The 15,584-nt window shown below is 36.4% G+C and overlaps 1 protein-coding gene across 1 annotated transcript in view; it reads right to left on the bottom strand.

The window, feature by feature from the left end:
• LOC124961663 (formin-2-like) overlaps positions 1-15,584 on the bottom strand; it is a 214,503-nt gene that overhangs the window by 91,060 nt on the left and 107,859 nt on the right. The window contains 3 exon segments of the mRNA XM_047520536.1: positions 599-685; positions 13,120-13,131; positions 15,303-15,450. Coding sequence (XP_047376492.1) covers positions 599-685; positions 13,120-13,131; positions 15,303-15,450 — 247 coding nt within the window.

Raw genomic sequence — 15,584 nt, 5'->3', positions numbered from 1 at the left:
AAGTCCATTTGAGCACAAGAAAGAAAAAAAAAGACAAAACTTTTAGCTTCTTCTGTAACAGAAAAAAAGTCTCCATGGATTTAAACAGTATTTTATCCACTAAAGCAATTTAAAAATCTTAGGGGCTGAGGATGTAGCTCGCGGTAGATTGCTTACTTAGCGTAGACAAGGACCTAAATTCCACTCCCAGCACCAGAGGGGGAAACAAGCCTTATTTGATTTAAGAAAAACTCTGAAAGACTTTTTAAAGAAAGTATCCATGGAACTATTCAGCCAGGCCAATCTCAGCCCAGAAGTCTCCTACAGTGGCCAGATTTTCCTGCTGGAGACAGCTGTTGTTAGGCCCAGCCCTTTGACTGGATATAAAATGGTGTAGCTTCTGAAAAGATTGTACTCAGTTCCACTTCAAGGCTGATTTTCCATGTAAAATACAAATGGAAGAAAATATCTCCTTCTGCCTGACTGGTTCCCCTAAAGGTTTAGGGAAATAAGGGTAACCTAGCCAGCAGGGCACATTAGAAGATAAATCACAGAGCTTTTTCATGATTTTAAGATAAATAAGCAATGAGGACTTGATATCCTAATAAGATCTCCTTACCTGCTGGGCAGCATCTGAACTTTTTTTCAGAGTTTCCAAAATAGCAGATTGAGATTCTGGATTGGAAAGGAAGCAAGCAGTCAATATCTTAAAAAAAAAAAAAAAACCTTCAGTCAAAAAATTAAAATCTTCACTAAAATATATCTTTAACCACAAGTACTAAAAATATCTAGTCTCTCTTCCAAATATATTAATGGATTATGAGGATAACACTATATTCAGCATATATAATGACAAACACGTATAATGACAAACACGTCATTATTTTTAAAAACTGGAATGGTCCTTCTCTGCACATCAACCATAACTATTTTTCTCAGTGCTAATCTCTATACTGTTGTGCTAGGAGTACTGGTTAAGAATTTTATTTATATCAGTCACTTAGTTAAAACTTGTTCAAGATGGAAGCCACCTCAATCTTGAAGGATAGGATCTCAAAAACCTAATCTGTTGACATATTACCTCCTGACTTCAATGAGAGAATATAAATAACAGTCAATAGAGGGCACTGAGTAATCATGGATTCTGAAGATGCTGTCAGTTGAAATTCTATGAGATTACAAATTCATCACACTGGAAAACAAAAGAAATAACCACACTGGGCATTTTGTTTAAGCTAAGGGGTACTTTCTTTTAAGTGAAACCTGAATGCAAATTTAAAAACTTAAAAATGAAAATAAAGCTGGGAATGGTGATGCACGCCTGTAATCCCAGTGACTTTTAAGGCTGAAGCAGGAGGATTCCAAATTTCAGGCCAACCTCAGCAGTCCTGCTTCAAAATAAAAAGTAAAAAGCACTGGGGATATAGCTCAGTGGTAAAGTGCCCCTAGATTCAATCCCTAGTATAAAAAACAAATAAATAAATATTTTTAAAAATTAAAAGGGCCTTTAGGAGTTCCAACACTCTATGAATCAGAATCTGAAAACCACTCATCTCACCCATCCTCTGTACTTGAGAGATGAGAAGTCCCAGGTTCCTAACACAAGCAGTTGGTGGCAGGATGAAGACTAAAGGTTATGTCTCTTGCCTATCACATTGCTCTCCCTGGCTGACAGGTAGACCAGATACAGGACACAAAGTACAGCAGTCGCTTTTCGCAATCATTTTGACATTCCCAATTTAACAGCATTGTAACTGATGCATGTAACAATATTACAGAAAAATTAAAAGTACTTAGTATTTAAACAGATAACATACCATTAAGTGACACTGAAAGGTTTCATTGCAGTCAGATGAGAATCACCATCTCATCACAGACCCCTGGGTCTTGGTTGATCTGCCTATGCTACCGAATAGGTTTAACTTCCTTTGCCTTTTCCCCTTGCTCACTATGTTCCAGCCACCCTGGCCAGCCTGCCATCCTCTAATATTCCAGTGATTGCCCCCTCCACCAGGCCTCCAAAGCCACAGCAACTCTTCTTTACAGCCCAGAGTGCTCATTCTTCTTCAAGATAGCTGCATGCCCTGCTTCCTTGATCCCTCAGGACTTTGCTCCAGCCTCCCAGAGCACTCAATTTAGAGTAACAACCCCTTACCCTCAACACTCCATATTTCCAGTCCTTACTTTCTTCATAACATGGACCATCACATCATATACTCCATAATTCACTTGGTGTGCCTATTCATTATCTCTCATATTCCACTAGAACATAAGTTCCATGAAAGCAGAGGCTGGTGTCAGAATTATTCCCCTGTCATATTCCCAAACATCTGGCACATAGCAGGTGCTTAAAATACTTACTGAGCAATTATAGAAATGAATAAAAGAATAAGTGAAAGATCAAAAGAATGGTCAAGACTAGTTGCCACCATGAAAAGTGGGGTAAGCTAGGTAGGGAAAGAGAGTAAGGACTTTATTAAGAGGCAGCAGAGATACACCTTGTCTTTGGCTATTTCCTGAACTTTAGCTAAGAGTATTCTTTTACAACAAAACCATTGAGAACAGCATGTCACCAATACATGTCATGGTGACAGAGAACATAAACAAGTGAACTTAAAATACAACCATTTTTCCAGACAACATTGTGTTTCACTTAGTCAATCAAAAATAGATCCTTCCCTACTCAGAATTTAACACCAGAGTTAACCAAATTTGAATAAAGACTTTTAACATCAAAGCTAGCCAACAGTTAAGAAAGCGAATCCCAAATCTGTAAGAATCTTGTTTTCTACTATTTTTCATTATTTCCAAATCCTCCCAAATAATAGATTCAAGACAAATCCTGGTTTTGTACACATGGAAGAAAATTTATTTTCTTGTTTCTATTTCAATAGCACAAAAACACTCAAGGGATCTCCTAGTAGTTCTTTACATTAGAAATGCTTATAGTGCTTCATAGCTTTTTTTCTATAGTCTATGACTGGGTAATCTGTCCCCAAAACCAAACTTCTGAGGTCCGGTGGTCAATAAGAACAAGTGCAGTTTATTGGAACAATGTATTTAGAAAACAATGCTTATTAGAAAGGTCATTCGTCAAACATTCTGAACACCTACACCCAAATTCCCCGTTTTCCTCTACTCCAATACTTACTTAAATGGAATTCATTCTCCCATTCTACCCTTTATCCCTTGCACTGTTCTCTTCATTTCCTTGAAGTTGTGTGTTCAAACACTTAAGAGAAATTTATATCTCGAAATGCTCTCTTCAAAATCAGAAGCTGGAATGTAGGAATCTAGAGTATCGGGATTTTAAAACCAAAGAGATACATGGACTAACTACTACAAAAAAAAGTATAAGTGAATGAAAACAACTAAGCAAAAAAAAAAAAGAAAGAAATAGAAGAAAAATAATAGAGAATAAAAGAGAAAAAAATAGGGTAAAGAAAGTATAGGAAGAAAAAGGAATAAAGAAAAGCCCAAGTTACGGTGAAAGTAGCCTAGAAAAGTTGGCATGGTAGAAACAAATAAGTGAACTGGCTCCACACTAGAATCACCACGCAGGTAGATTTGAGAACTCAGTTTTGTCTTAACACTCATCAGTGTCCCTAGATGAAAGTGACCACCCCTGATAGAAGCCAATTTGCTTGTTACCAACCCTCTACTCCTCCCAGGATCCAGGGGCACTTTGAGAATTGCCTCAAACCCAGCTCTGGAACTGACAGGCAATCTCCACTAAATATTCATCCAGTAGAATGGTTCTTTTTTAGAGAATAACTCAGTGAGAGAGCTCTAAACAGTGCGATAAAAAAACTGCCACCTTCTTCACTCGCCCTTTTTAAAATTTAAGAAACTAAACTGTTTTGTGTTTTAAATCACTATGAAGAAAAAAGGGAAAGAGAAATTCCTGACAGAACTTTAAATATTCCATTTTTTTAAAAAGTTACTTCCCACAATTCTGAGCATAAGCTAAAATCTGGGATACATACAATTCTAATAGTTTCAGAAGTAATTTCTTTATCATAAAATAAGCCCATCACTCACAAGAAAAAAGCATATGAGTTTCATATTTGTAGAGAGAGCAATGAGATAATGAACAAGATACACATCTTTGATAAAAAAGGAAAATAAAATTTCCCCTTTCAACTATATCAACTACACCTTCTAAAAATAAGTGGTCTTAAGCAGGTTTACATTTTAAGTAAAAAATACATTTTACTTAAATTTACTTAATGTAAATTTACTGAATGTAAAATTTACTTAAATGTAAATTTTAAAATACATGTAAAATTATTAAATTCAGCTTGTTTAATGGTATACATTAATTTGACTCAGGTCTAATAAATTTAATTGAAAGAAAATTCATTAAACTTCACTTAAACAGTTTACCTTCCTTATGATTGGATCACCTAATAAATGGTGTATGTTTTTAATCTGATATGCTACATCCTCAAGAAATGAAAATGGGGTTTAAATTTTCCTAAATGGGATCACCTATGTTCTGCTTACTTATCTATTTAAGAGCATAAATCTGCTCCTCACTGTCAACAAAAGATATCCACCCCCAGAATTCAGCTAGCAAAAGAGAAATTATTCAGTTTTACTGGCCCCTAGATACATACACATACACACACGCAATCTCTGCTGGAAACACAGTTCATCTACTCTAGTACCTTTTATCTTTTGATTAAGTGAGTAGCTCAGAGGGATAGAACGCTATCAAATCACCCTCCGTCACAGAATTCCTATGAACATGTTTTAAAACATGTAGACAAAACATGTAAACAAGTTGATGATACTACAATTGTATTACATCACACAAAATCTCTTTCCTTAGGGACCATCAGAAGCATTTTTTTGTGGGGAATGGTTATTAGAGGCCATCAAAGTTGTGTTTCTCATGGACACTGAGAATGATACAGAATTGTTCATATTCCCCCTTCTTCTTTGAACCTAAATGATAAATTTCCAATCACCTCTAAATAAACTGTAGGAATTTCTTAGATTTCAGTGTTCAAGCTTAACTTTGTTTCATTTTATTGTTCTGTTCTAAATTTCTTTGAGTTGATCCATTTCCTTTTGTGATCCTTTTAGACACAGATATTTAAAATCTATTCAGATCCTTTGTAGAGCAAAGGTGGGTTTCAATTCATCCAGCCAGCATGGAAACAGACTTTTTTTTTTTTTTAGGATATCTGCAGAAAAATTTTCTGTCTTATTTCTACCAGATCACCTTCCATATAATTTCTTTCTTTCTCTTTTTGCACAACTGGGTATCCAACCCAGGACCTTGTGCACACTAGGCAAGTGTTCTACCTCTGAGCTACACTCCAAGTCATGTATACATACATATATGCATACATACATACATTTTTTTTTATTCTAGAATTTTCTGTACCTGGATTGCCTTTCTAAAAATCAATGTTCCACTTGCTCTCTGGGCATTGACATTGTCAAAGAAAGGTAAGGGATTTGATTTTCCATTGATGAAATAAGACTGATAGGGCTGGGGATATAGCTCAGTTGGTAGAGTGCTTGCCTTGCAAGCATCAAGACCCTGGGTTCAATCCCCAGCACTGGGGGGGGAGGGGGGAGGGGAAGATTGATAACATTCCTATTCATGTCTACACAGTTTGATTTTGTCCTCCATGAATTTTAAGACTCATGTTAATTATCTCTTTGATTTTGTATACAGCCATCAAATGACCTTTAAAACTTGGTACTTGAACCTTTAAATTGGTCAAGGAACTGTTTGCGCACACACATAAAACTTTCCTTCTAGGAAAAGAGAGAAGGGGAGGGAACAGGGGCAGGAGGAAAGATGGTGGAATAAGACAAACTTCTTTACCCTATGTGCATGTATGATTATATGAATGGTGTGACTCTACATTGTTTACAACCATAGAAATGAAAAGTCATACTCCATCTCCGTACAATGAATCAAAATGCATTCTGCTATCATGTATAACTAAATAGAACTAACAATAAAAAAAAAAACTTCCCTCTAATCTTTCACTTGTCTGTTAAGTAGCTATTTAAATCTTTTCCAATATAAAGATCTTCATTCATTCATTCAAATATTTAAGTATTTAGTATGTGCCAAAAGGTCTTAAAATGATGGGGTTCTACAGGAAGGTATGTATGTAAAAAGAAATAAAATTATGATTCATAGATACTGCAAATGATGGAAATATAAATAAAATATCACAGGGCTCCAGAAAAGAAAACAACCAGGGGTGGGGTGGGGTGGTTGCATCCTATATGTAAGGAGACATAAAGAGAAAACAAGATAATTGAGAAGGTTTTCTTATAAATGCTTCCATCACCAATAATAATAATAATAGAGCACATCACGGCCTAACTTCCTTTCCAGCCAGCCCATGCTTCCAGGAGGCCTTCTATAGAATTCACAAGGTCAGCTGATATATCATAAGCCCATCCGTGGAAGCATGTGGACTGCACAGAGTGCCAAGAGGGAAGCAAGGATTCACACTGTAGCTCATTGGTAAGAGGCAGCATCAAGATATCACCTCAGCCTTAGCACTTCAAACTCATATGAAGAAGGGTTAGTTCTTTCATTAATATATGAAGGTAAAGAAAAAACTCTTTTACAGATGGTGTCATGAAAAAAATTAAAGTGAGATACGTGAAAAAACAGAATTCATCTGAATTAGCTGGACATGTGAATTAATGAGCAATTTTTCAAAAGAGCTGGAAGGAAAAAAAAGGTCAAAAAAAGTTCTTGATTTTCTAAGATGGACCTGCAAGTCTGTCTTCTTCTAAAAGAAGTAAAGTTACTGGGCATAGTGGTACAATCTGTAACTCCATCTACCAGGGAGGCTAAGGCAGGAAAAAGGCAAATTTGAGTCCAGTCTCAGCAACTTAGTGGGATCCAGTCTCAAAATAAAATAAAAAAGGGATGGGATGTAGCTCAGTGGCAGAAAACTTCCCTAGCATATATGAGGCCCTGGGTTCTATTCCCAGCACTGCAAAAGAAAAAGAAAAAGAAAAACGTAATTGAACTATTTTACTTTAAATTCAAATTGAAAGGGGACACATGTTGCACTGAGTGATTTTAATCATGTCACTACACAATAATGTTGACCAGTTAAGTATATAGCAAACAGTTTACTACATTAATAATTACATTATCAAAATTCACAGTTGATATACAACATTAGACCTTATGCAAGTTTTTCTATAATATTCAAATTCTCACTCGTAATTGACTGTCCAAGCAGAGGAGGGAGTGATATGGCTTCTTGGGAATAAGACTGCCCAATGAAGTATCTTTCTAAATGTCATAGGGTTAACAGCAGAAGAAGTCCAGAAAACACCACTAGATCACTGTGGACAAAAGAATGTTCTATATCTTCACAGGGCGATCCAAGATGGCGGCCTAGAGGGAGACTGCACCCCCAGTCGCTCCAGAACACAGGAGTTAAGAAGGGGAGGCATTGAGAGACTCGGACTGAAATAGAGTCACAGGTGAGTCTGCCCACTGGGTAAAGCTCGGCCCGGGTGGCAGGCCCAGATAGAGGTGGCTTATCGGAGCCGGGCAGGGCAGCTAGAGTCTTCCCAAGGTAGCCTTCCACACTCCGGCAGTGGGCTCCTCCCACACGGCCAGCTGCACGGTGCAGGCCCACAGTGAGAGCATTTCCGCATAGAACCAGTTCCAAACCGTGGAACCAGTAGGGGGCTAGGGGCAGTTTTCTTCGGATGCACTGCTTTATCAGATTCCTCCAAGACATCAGGCTACTGAAGGCTGGGAGGTGATACACTGGAAATCTACCAGGACACTATAAGCCAATAGCGGAAAACTGCAATATCTCAGGGTCCCACTGACAGCTGACCAATATGAGAAAACAAGGGAAGAAAATGTCCCAAACAAACCTAGATACTACATCAATAAAACCCAATGACAGCACAGCAGAAGAATGTCAGAAAGGGAGTTCAGAATGTACGTAATTAAAACAATCAGGGAAGCTAATGAGGAGATGAAAGAGCAAATGCAGGCATTGAAGGAGGAGATGAAAGAGCAAATGCAGGCATTAAATGATCGCACCAATCAACAGTTAAAAGACCAAATATGGGAAGCAAGAGATCATTTCAATAAAGAGTTAGAGATACTGAAAAAAAAAAAACAAACTGAAATACTTGAAATGAAGGAAACAATAAACCAAGTTAAAAACTCCATAGAAAGCATAACCAATAGGATAGAACACCTGGAAGACAGAACCTCAGACATTGAAGACAAATTATTTAATCTTGAAAGCAAAGTTGTCCAAACAGAAAAGATGGTAAGAAATCATGAACAGAATCTACAAGAATTATGGGATATCATGAAAAGGCCAAACTTAAGAATTATTGGGATTGAGGAAGGCTTAGAGAAACAAACCAAAGGAATGAACAATCTATTCAATGAAATAATAACAGAAAATTTCCCAAATCTGAAGAATGAAATGGAAAACCAAGTACAAGAGGCTTATAGAACTCCAAACATACAAAATTACAACAGACCCACACCAAGGTACATTATTATGAAAATACCTAACATACAAAATAAAGACAGAATTTTAAAGGCCGCGAGAGAAAAGAATCAAATTACATTCAGAGGGAAACCAATAAGAATATCAGCAGATTTTTCAATCCAGACCCTAAAAGCTAGAAGGGCCTGGAACAACATATACCAAGCCCTGAAAGAAAACGGATGCCAACCAAGAATCTTATACCCAGCAAAACTTACCTTCAAATTTGACGATGAAATAAGATCCTTCCATGATAAACAAAAGCTAAAGGAATTTACAAAAAGAAAGCCAGCATTACAGAACATTCTCAGCAAAATATTCCATGAGGAAGAGATGAAAAACAACGATGCAAATCAGCAACAGGAGGAACTAGCCTAAAGGAATAGCCAAATAAAGGAGAAACCAAATCATGTCAAAAACAAATATGAGTCAATTGACTGGGAATACAAATCATATCACAATAATAACCCTGAATGTCAATGGCCTGAATTCATCAATCAAAAGACACAGACTGGCAGATTGGATTAAAAAGAAAAATCCAACAATATGCTGCCTGCAAGAGACTCATCTCATAGAAAGAGACACCCATAGACTAAAGGTGAAAGGATGGGGAAAAACATACCATGCACACGGACACAGCAAAAAAGCTGGAGTATCCATCCTCATTTCAGATAATGTGGACTTCAAACCAAAACTAGTCAGAAGGGATAAAGAAGGACATTACATGCTGCTTAAGGGAAGCATAAATCAGCAAGACTTAACAATCATAAATATCTATGCCCCGAACATTGGCTCATCCACGTACGTCAAACAAATCCTTCTCAATTCCAGAAATCAAATAGACCACAACACAATAATACTAGGCGATTTTAACACACCTCTCTCACCACTGGATAGATCGTCCAAACAAAAATTGAATAAAGAAACTATAGATCTCAACAACACAATCAGCAATTTAGACTTAGCGGACATATATAGAATATACCATCCAACAAAGAACGAATACACTTTCTTCTCAGCAGCACATGGATCCTTCTCTAAAATAGACCATATTTTATGCCACAAAGCTACTGTTAGCAAATACAAGAAGAAAGAGATACTACCTTGTACTCTATCAGATCATAATGGATTGAAATTAGAAATAAATGACAGAATAAAAAACAGAAACTTCTCCAATACCTGGAGATTAAATAATACACTATTATATGATGAATGGATAACAGAAGACATCAGGAGGGAAATAAAAAAATTCTTAGAAGTAAACGAGAACAAAGACACATCATATCAAAATCTCTGGGACACTATGAAAGCAGTACTTAGAGGAAGATTTATTTCATGGGGTGCATTCAAAAAAAGAAGTAGAAATCAACAAATAAATGACTTAACACTACAGCTCAAAGTGCTAGAAAAAGAAGAGCAGACCAATACCAAAAGTAGTAGAAGACAGAAAATAGTTAAAATCAGAGCCGAAATCAACGAAATTGAAACAAAAGAAACAATTGGAAAAATTAACAAAATAAATAGTTGGTTCTTTGAAAAAATAAATAAAATTGATAAACCCTTAGCCACACTAACAAAGAGAAAGAGAGAGAAAACTCAAATTACTAAAATTCGGAATGAACAAGGAAACATCACAACAGACACGAGTGAAATACAAAACATAATTAGAAGCTATTTCGAAAATCTATACTCCAACAAAACAGAAAACCTCGAAGACATCAACCAATTTCTAGAGACATATGAATTACCTAAACTGAACGAGGAGGACATACACAACTTAAATAAACCAATTTCAAGCAATGAAATAGAAGAGGTCATCAAAAGCCTACCAACAAAGAAAAGTCCAGGACCAGATGGGTTCTCAGCCGAGTTCTACAAAACCTTTAAAGAAGAGCTCATTCCAATACTCCTCAAACTATTCCATGAAATAGAAGAGGAGGGAACCCTCCCAAACTCGTTCTATGAAGCCAATATCACCCTGATACCTAAACCAGACAGAGACACATCGAGAAAAGAAAATTTCAGACCAATATCCTTAATGAACATCGACGCAAAAATTCTCAACAAAATTTTAGCAAATCACATACAAATATATATTAAAAAGATAGTGCACCACGATCAAGTGGGTTTTATCCCAGGGATGCAAGGTTGGTTCAACATTCGGAAATCAATAAATGTCATTCACCATATCAACAGACTTAAAGTTAAGAATCACATGATTATTTCAATAGATGCAGAAAAAGCATTCGATAATATACAGCATCCCTTCATGCTCAAAACACTAGAAAAAATTGGGGTAGTGGGAACATTCCTTAACATTATAAAGGCAATCTACGCTAAGCCCATGGTTAATATCATTCTAAATGGTGAAAAACTGAAAGCGTTCCCCCTAAAAACTGGAACAAGGCAGGGATGCCCTCTTTCACCGCTTCTATTCAACATCATCCTTGAGACTCTAGCCAGAGCAATCAGACAAACCAAAGAAATTAAAGGGATACGAATAGGAAAAGAAGAACTCAAACTATCCCTGTTCGCTGATGACATGATTATATATTTAGAGGAACCTGGAAATTCCACCAGAAAACTTTTAGAACTCATAAGTGAATTCAGTAAAGTAGCAGGTTACAAGATCAATGCTCATAAATCCAACGCATTTTTATACATAAGTGATGAATCTTCAGAAAGAGAAATTAGGAAAACTACCCCATTCACAATAGCCTCAAAAAAAATAAAATACTTGGGAATCAATCTCACAAAAGAGGTGAAAGACCTCTACAATGAGAACTACAAAACACTAAAGAAAGAAATTCAAGAAAACCTTAGAAAATGGAAAGATCTCCCATGTTCCTGGATAGGCAGAATTAATATTGTCAAAATGGCTATACTACCTAAAGTGCTATACAGATTCAATGCAATTCCAATTAAAATCCCAATGATGTACCTTGCAGAAATAGAGCAAGCAATTATGAAATTCATCTGGAAGAATAAAAAACCTAGAATAGCTAAAGCAATCCTCAGTAGCAAGAGCGAAGCAGGGGGTATTGCAATACCAGATCTTCAACTCTACTACAAAGCAATAGTAACAAAAACGGCATGGTACTGGTACCAAAATAGACAGGTAGATCAATGGTACAGAATAGAGGACATGGACACAAACCCAAATAAATACAATTTTCTCATACTAGACAAAGGTTCCAAAAATATGCAATGGAGGAAAGATAGCCTCTTCAACAAATGGTGCTGGGAAAACTGGAAAACCATATGCAATAGAATGAAATTAAACCCCTATCTCTCACCCTACACAAAACTCAACTCAAAATGGATCAAGGACCTCGGAATCAGACCAGAGACCCTGCATCTTATAGAAGAAAAAGTAGGTCCAAATCTTCAACTTGTTGGCTTAGGATCAGACTTCCTTAACAGGACTCCCATAGCACAAGAAATAAAAGCAAGAATCAACAACTGGGATAGATTCAAACTAAAAAGCTTTCTCTCAGCAAAGGAAACTATCAGAAATGTGAATAGAGAGCCTACGGAGTGGGAGAATATCTTTGCCAACCATACCTCAGATAGAGCGCTAATTTCCAGAATCTATAAAGAACTCAAAAAACTCTACACGAAGAATACAAATAATCCAATCAACAAATGGTCTAAGGAAATGAACAGACACTTCACAGAAGAAGATGTACAAGTAATCAACAGATATATGAAGAAATGTTCAACATCCCTAGTAATAAGGGAAATGCAAATCAAAACTACCCTAAGATTTCATCTCACCCTAATTAGAATGGCGATTATCAAGAATACAAGCAACAATAGGTGTTGGCGAGGATGTGGTGAAAAAGGAACACTCATACATTGCTGGTGGGGTTGCAAATTAGTGCAGCCACTCTGGAAAGCAGTGTGGAGATTCCTCAGAAAGCTTGGAATGGAAACACCATTTGACCTAGCTATCCCACTCCTTGGCCTATACCCAAAGGACTTAAAATCAGCATACTACAGAGATACAGCCACATCAATGTTCATTGCTGCTCAATTCACCATAGCCAGATTGTGGAACCAACCTAGATGCCCTTCAGTTGATGAATGGATAAAGAAAGTGTGGCATATTTATACAATGGAATATTACTCTGCAATGAAGAATAATAAAATTATGGCATTTGTAGGCAAATGGACGAAATTGGAGAATATCATGCTAAGTGAGATAAGCCAATCTCAAGAAACTAAAGGACGAATGATCTCGCTGATAAGCGGATGAGGACATATAATGGGGGGTGGGAGGGGTTAGCATTAGGTTTAGGGTTAGGTTTAGGGTTAGGGATAAGGAGAGCGGTAAGAATGAAGGAAAGAAGGACTGTATAGAGGAAAAAGAGGGGTGGGAGGGGTGGGAGGGGTGGGGGGGAAGGGAAAAAAAAATAAACATCATTGCCCTATGTAAACATATGATTACACAAATGGTATGCCTTGACTCTATGTACAAATAGAGAAACAACATGTATCCCATTTGTATACAATTAAAAAAAATAAATAAATATAAAAAAAAAGAATGTTCTATAGCTATTGGGATAGATAAAAGATCAATTGGAGTCACTATGTTAAATTTCTTTCTACTTACCTCTATCATCCTCTTTAAGAGTGCATATTTTAAAAGAAGACAAGTTATTGTATTAAAAATTATTAGCTCTGATATTTCTCAAGCTACATCAAATAATGAAAAAAAATCTAGGTTATAAACTCCTTGGTATCAATTCCAACTATCCTCTTCACCAAACTAAAATTCAGATTATCACTTCCAATTAACTTTTGATCAAGTGCCCCTCCACTTACTTACCAGGAACTTAAAATGTTTCATGACTTTTGTAAAGTGCTCCAAAATTTAGAGGATAATATAGATGTTTCAGTTAGAAAGGGTGAGAAAAAAAACAGTAGGAAAGAAAAAAAATCAAAATATCATCCTAATCAATGACACAAACACAGGTTATGAACAAATGTTAAAGGACTCTCCAAGAAATTGGTTGATTATACTACATCTTATTCCTACAAATTTCTTAACAATAAACTTTTGACATAAATACAGTAGTGCATATAAAGGGACTAATACAATTAGTTGTGTGCTTTTCCTTTTAAAAGTGCTTGTAATTACTTGCTTTATTTTCAGGTGTCATCATGTTAGATTCCTCTCATATCTGAAGCTCTTTGCTTTAAGGAAATCTACCTCAGTCCTGATCAACTGCTCTCTGTGAGTGTTTTGATAAACACAGTTCTACTCGGAACAGATTTTCCACATTCTATCTCTCATGTTATAGATTCCAGGGAGTATAGCCCACCTTGTGAATACTAAGCAGTGTGTTAAAAGCACTGGACATTTAAAAAGGGACGTACAGTGTTGAGTGTAGGCTCCCACTGAGGGCACTGGGGGAAAGAAGTACAGAATAAACATGTAACCCAGAGACTGGGAAAAAAAAGAGGTAGTTGGGTTCCCTTTGCAAAACTTTGGGCAGGGCCTGGAATACCTTTGACGCTGTGGGTCACTGTTGATTTTAAAGGGAACTCATTGAGAAAGATAATGACATGAAATAGATATATAATAATAATAATTATTATAATTATAGCAAATACACTGAATCAGGCAGTGCATTCTGCATTCTAAAGCTTTACATGAACTTCTACAATCCCCAAAATAGCCCTAGGCAGTAGATGCTATTCTCATTACCACTTTTTAGATGAAGAAACAGAGTGTGGAAATTAGGAAATATGCCTAAGATTACAAAGCTGTTAAGGGGCAGAGCATAAGCTACATGCCCCTATGTTACAACTGTTCACTATAAGTCCAAATTGAGTTTCAATGAGCCAAGTGGGGAGTGACAAAATTCTTAATATCCATGCTACCATTTAGAAAAATTTGGTGTTGAGAGATCTACAAATAGCAATGATACCCTTCTATTTACTCTTCACTCACACATTAGAAGTCAATATTTCTTTCTAGTCAGTTCACCAAGAGGAAGTTGGGTATTCATTATGACAAAATGAAGGAAAAACAAGGGATAAAGTAAACAAATTATATAAAGCATTGTTGCACAAATATGATTCTCAATTCGGTATAATAATACAAAATGCCTTCCCAGATTCTGGTTTAGAGATAATTATTTTACTGAACTCCAAATAACACTGATGCCAATCTCACACTATCTTCCCAAACAATAACAGAAAGTAGTTTAAGATAGTAAAAGGATCCAAGAAAAGAAAAGGAAGAAAAATTTTAAAGAAAAAAAAGACTATATCTGAATGCTGTACAATTTAAAAATAATTTAAAATTGAGAGTTAATAAAATTATATCTCTATTTTGCCTCTCCCAGTTACCTCTACAAGGAAAGAAAAAAACTAAGTAAGAAGGAAGCAGTAAATAAAGAGATTCAGAGGGAAGAGGTAAGGTGCCAGCCATCTTTTGAAGGCAACAGATTGAAATGTCCTCTCAGGGTCATTTTAACTCAAATAAGATATGGAGCTTCAACCTTTAGTGGTGGTTCCAGCAGAGATGCATGAAGGCAGTGTTTCCTGAACTTCAGTACACACATCAATTAGTGAAGAATTCCAGTATCCTATTCCCTGGAATTCTTACTCAACAGTCTTGAGCATGAGGCATAAGAATCTTCAATTTCACAACCTTCCCAGTGATTTTAATTGGGTTACCTACAGATTATATTCTAAAAAATACCCAGAAGAGAAGCACACCCACTAAGTACTTCGATGACTCATTAAGATACACACTCTCAGAACAATTACTGTCCCATAGCCTACCTGTTTCTGCATCCTTGGGGCTGTGTTCTTCATCAGGAGGTCTTGATGGTGGCCACATAGATGGGGCTCGCCTGGGAAACTGCCCTTCTGTGTAATCCAGTGAGTGCGTGGGTTGACTGACTGCAGCCCAAGTGTAAAGTTGATCTTGCTATATTTAAAAATAAAATAATTATAAATGCTATCAATTCAATCATAAAAAATGAGCCTTGAGTCTTGCCGAAGCATTTCTATGTAAAGCATATAGATATGCTTACATATGTAAAACATCAAAACAGCATTTTA

This window comes from Sciurus carolinensis, chromosome 12 (assembly GCF_902686445.1).
Source record: "Sciurus carolinensis chromosome 12, mSciCar1.2, whole genome shotgun sequence".
Classification (NCBI taxonomy): domain Eukaryota; kingdom Metazoa; phylum Chordata; class Mammalia; order Rodentia; family Sciuridae; genus Sciurus; species Sciurus carolinensis.
The sequence above is the reverse complement of the archived record's forward strand: the minus strand, read 5'-3'. Positions and strand labels throughout refer to the sequence as shown.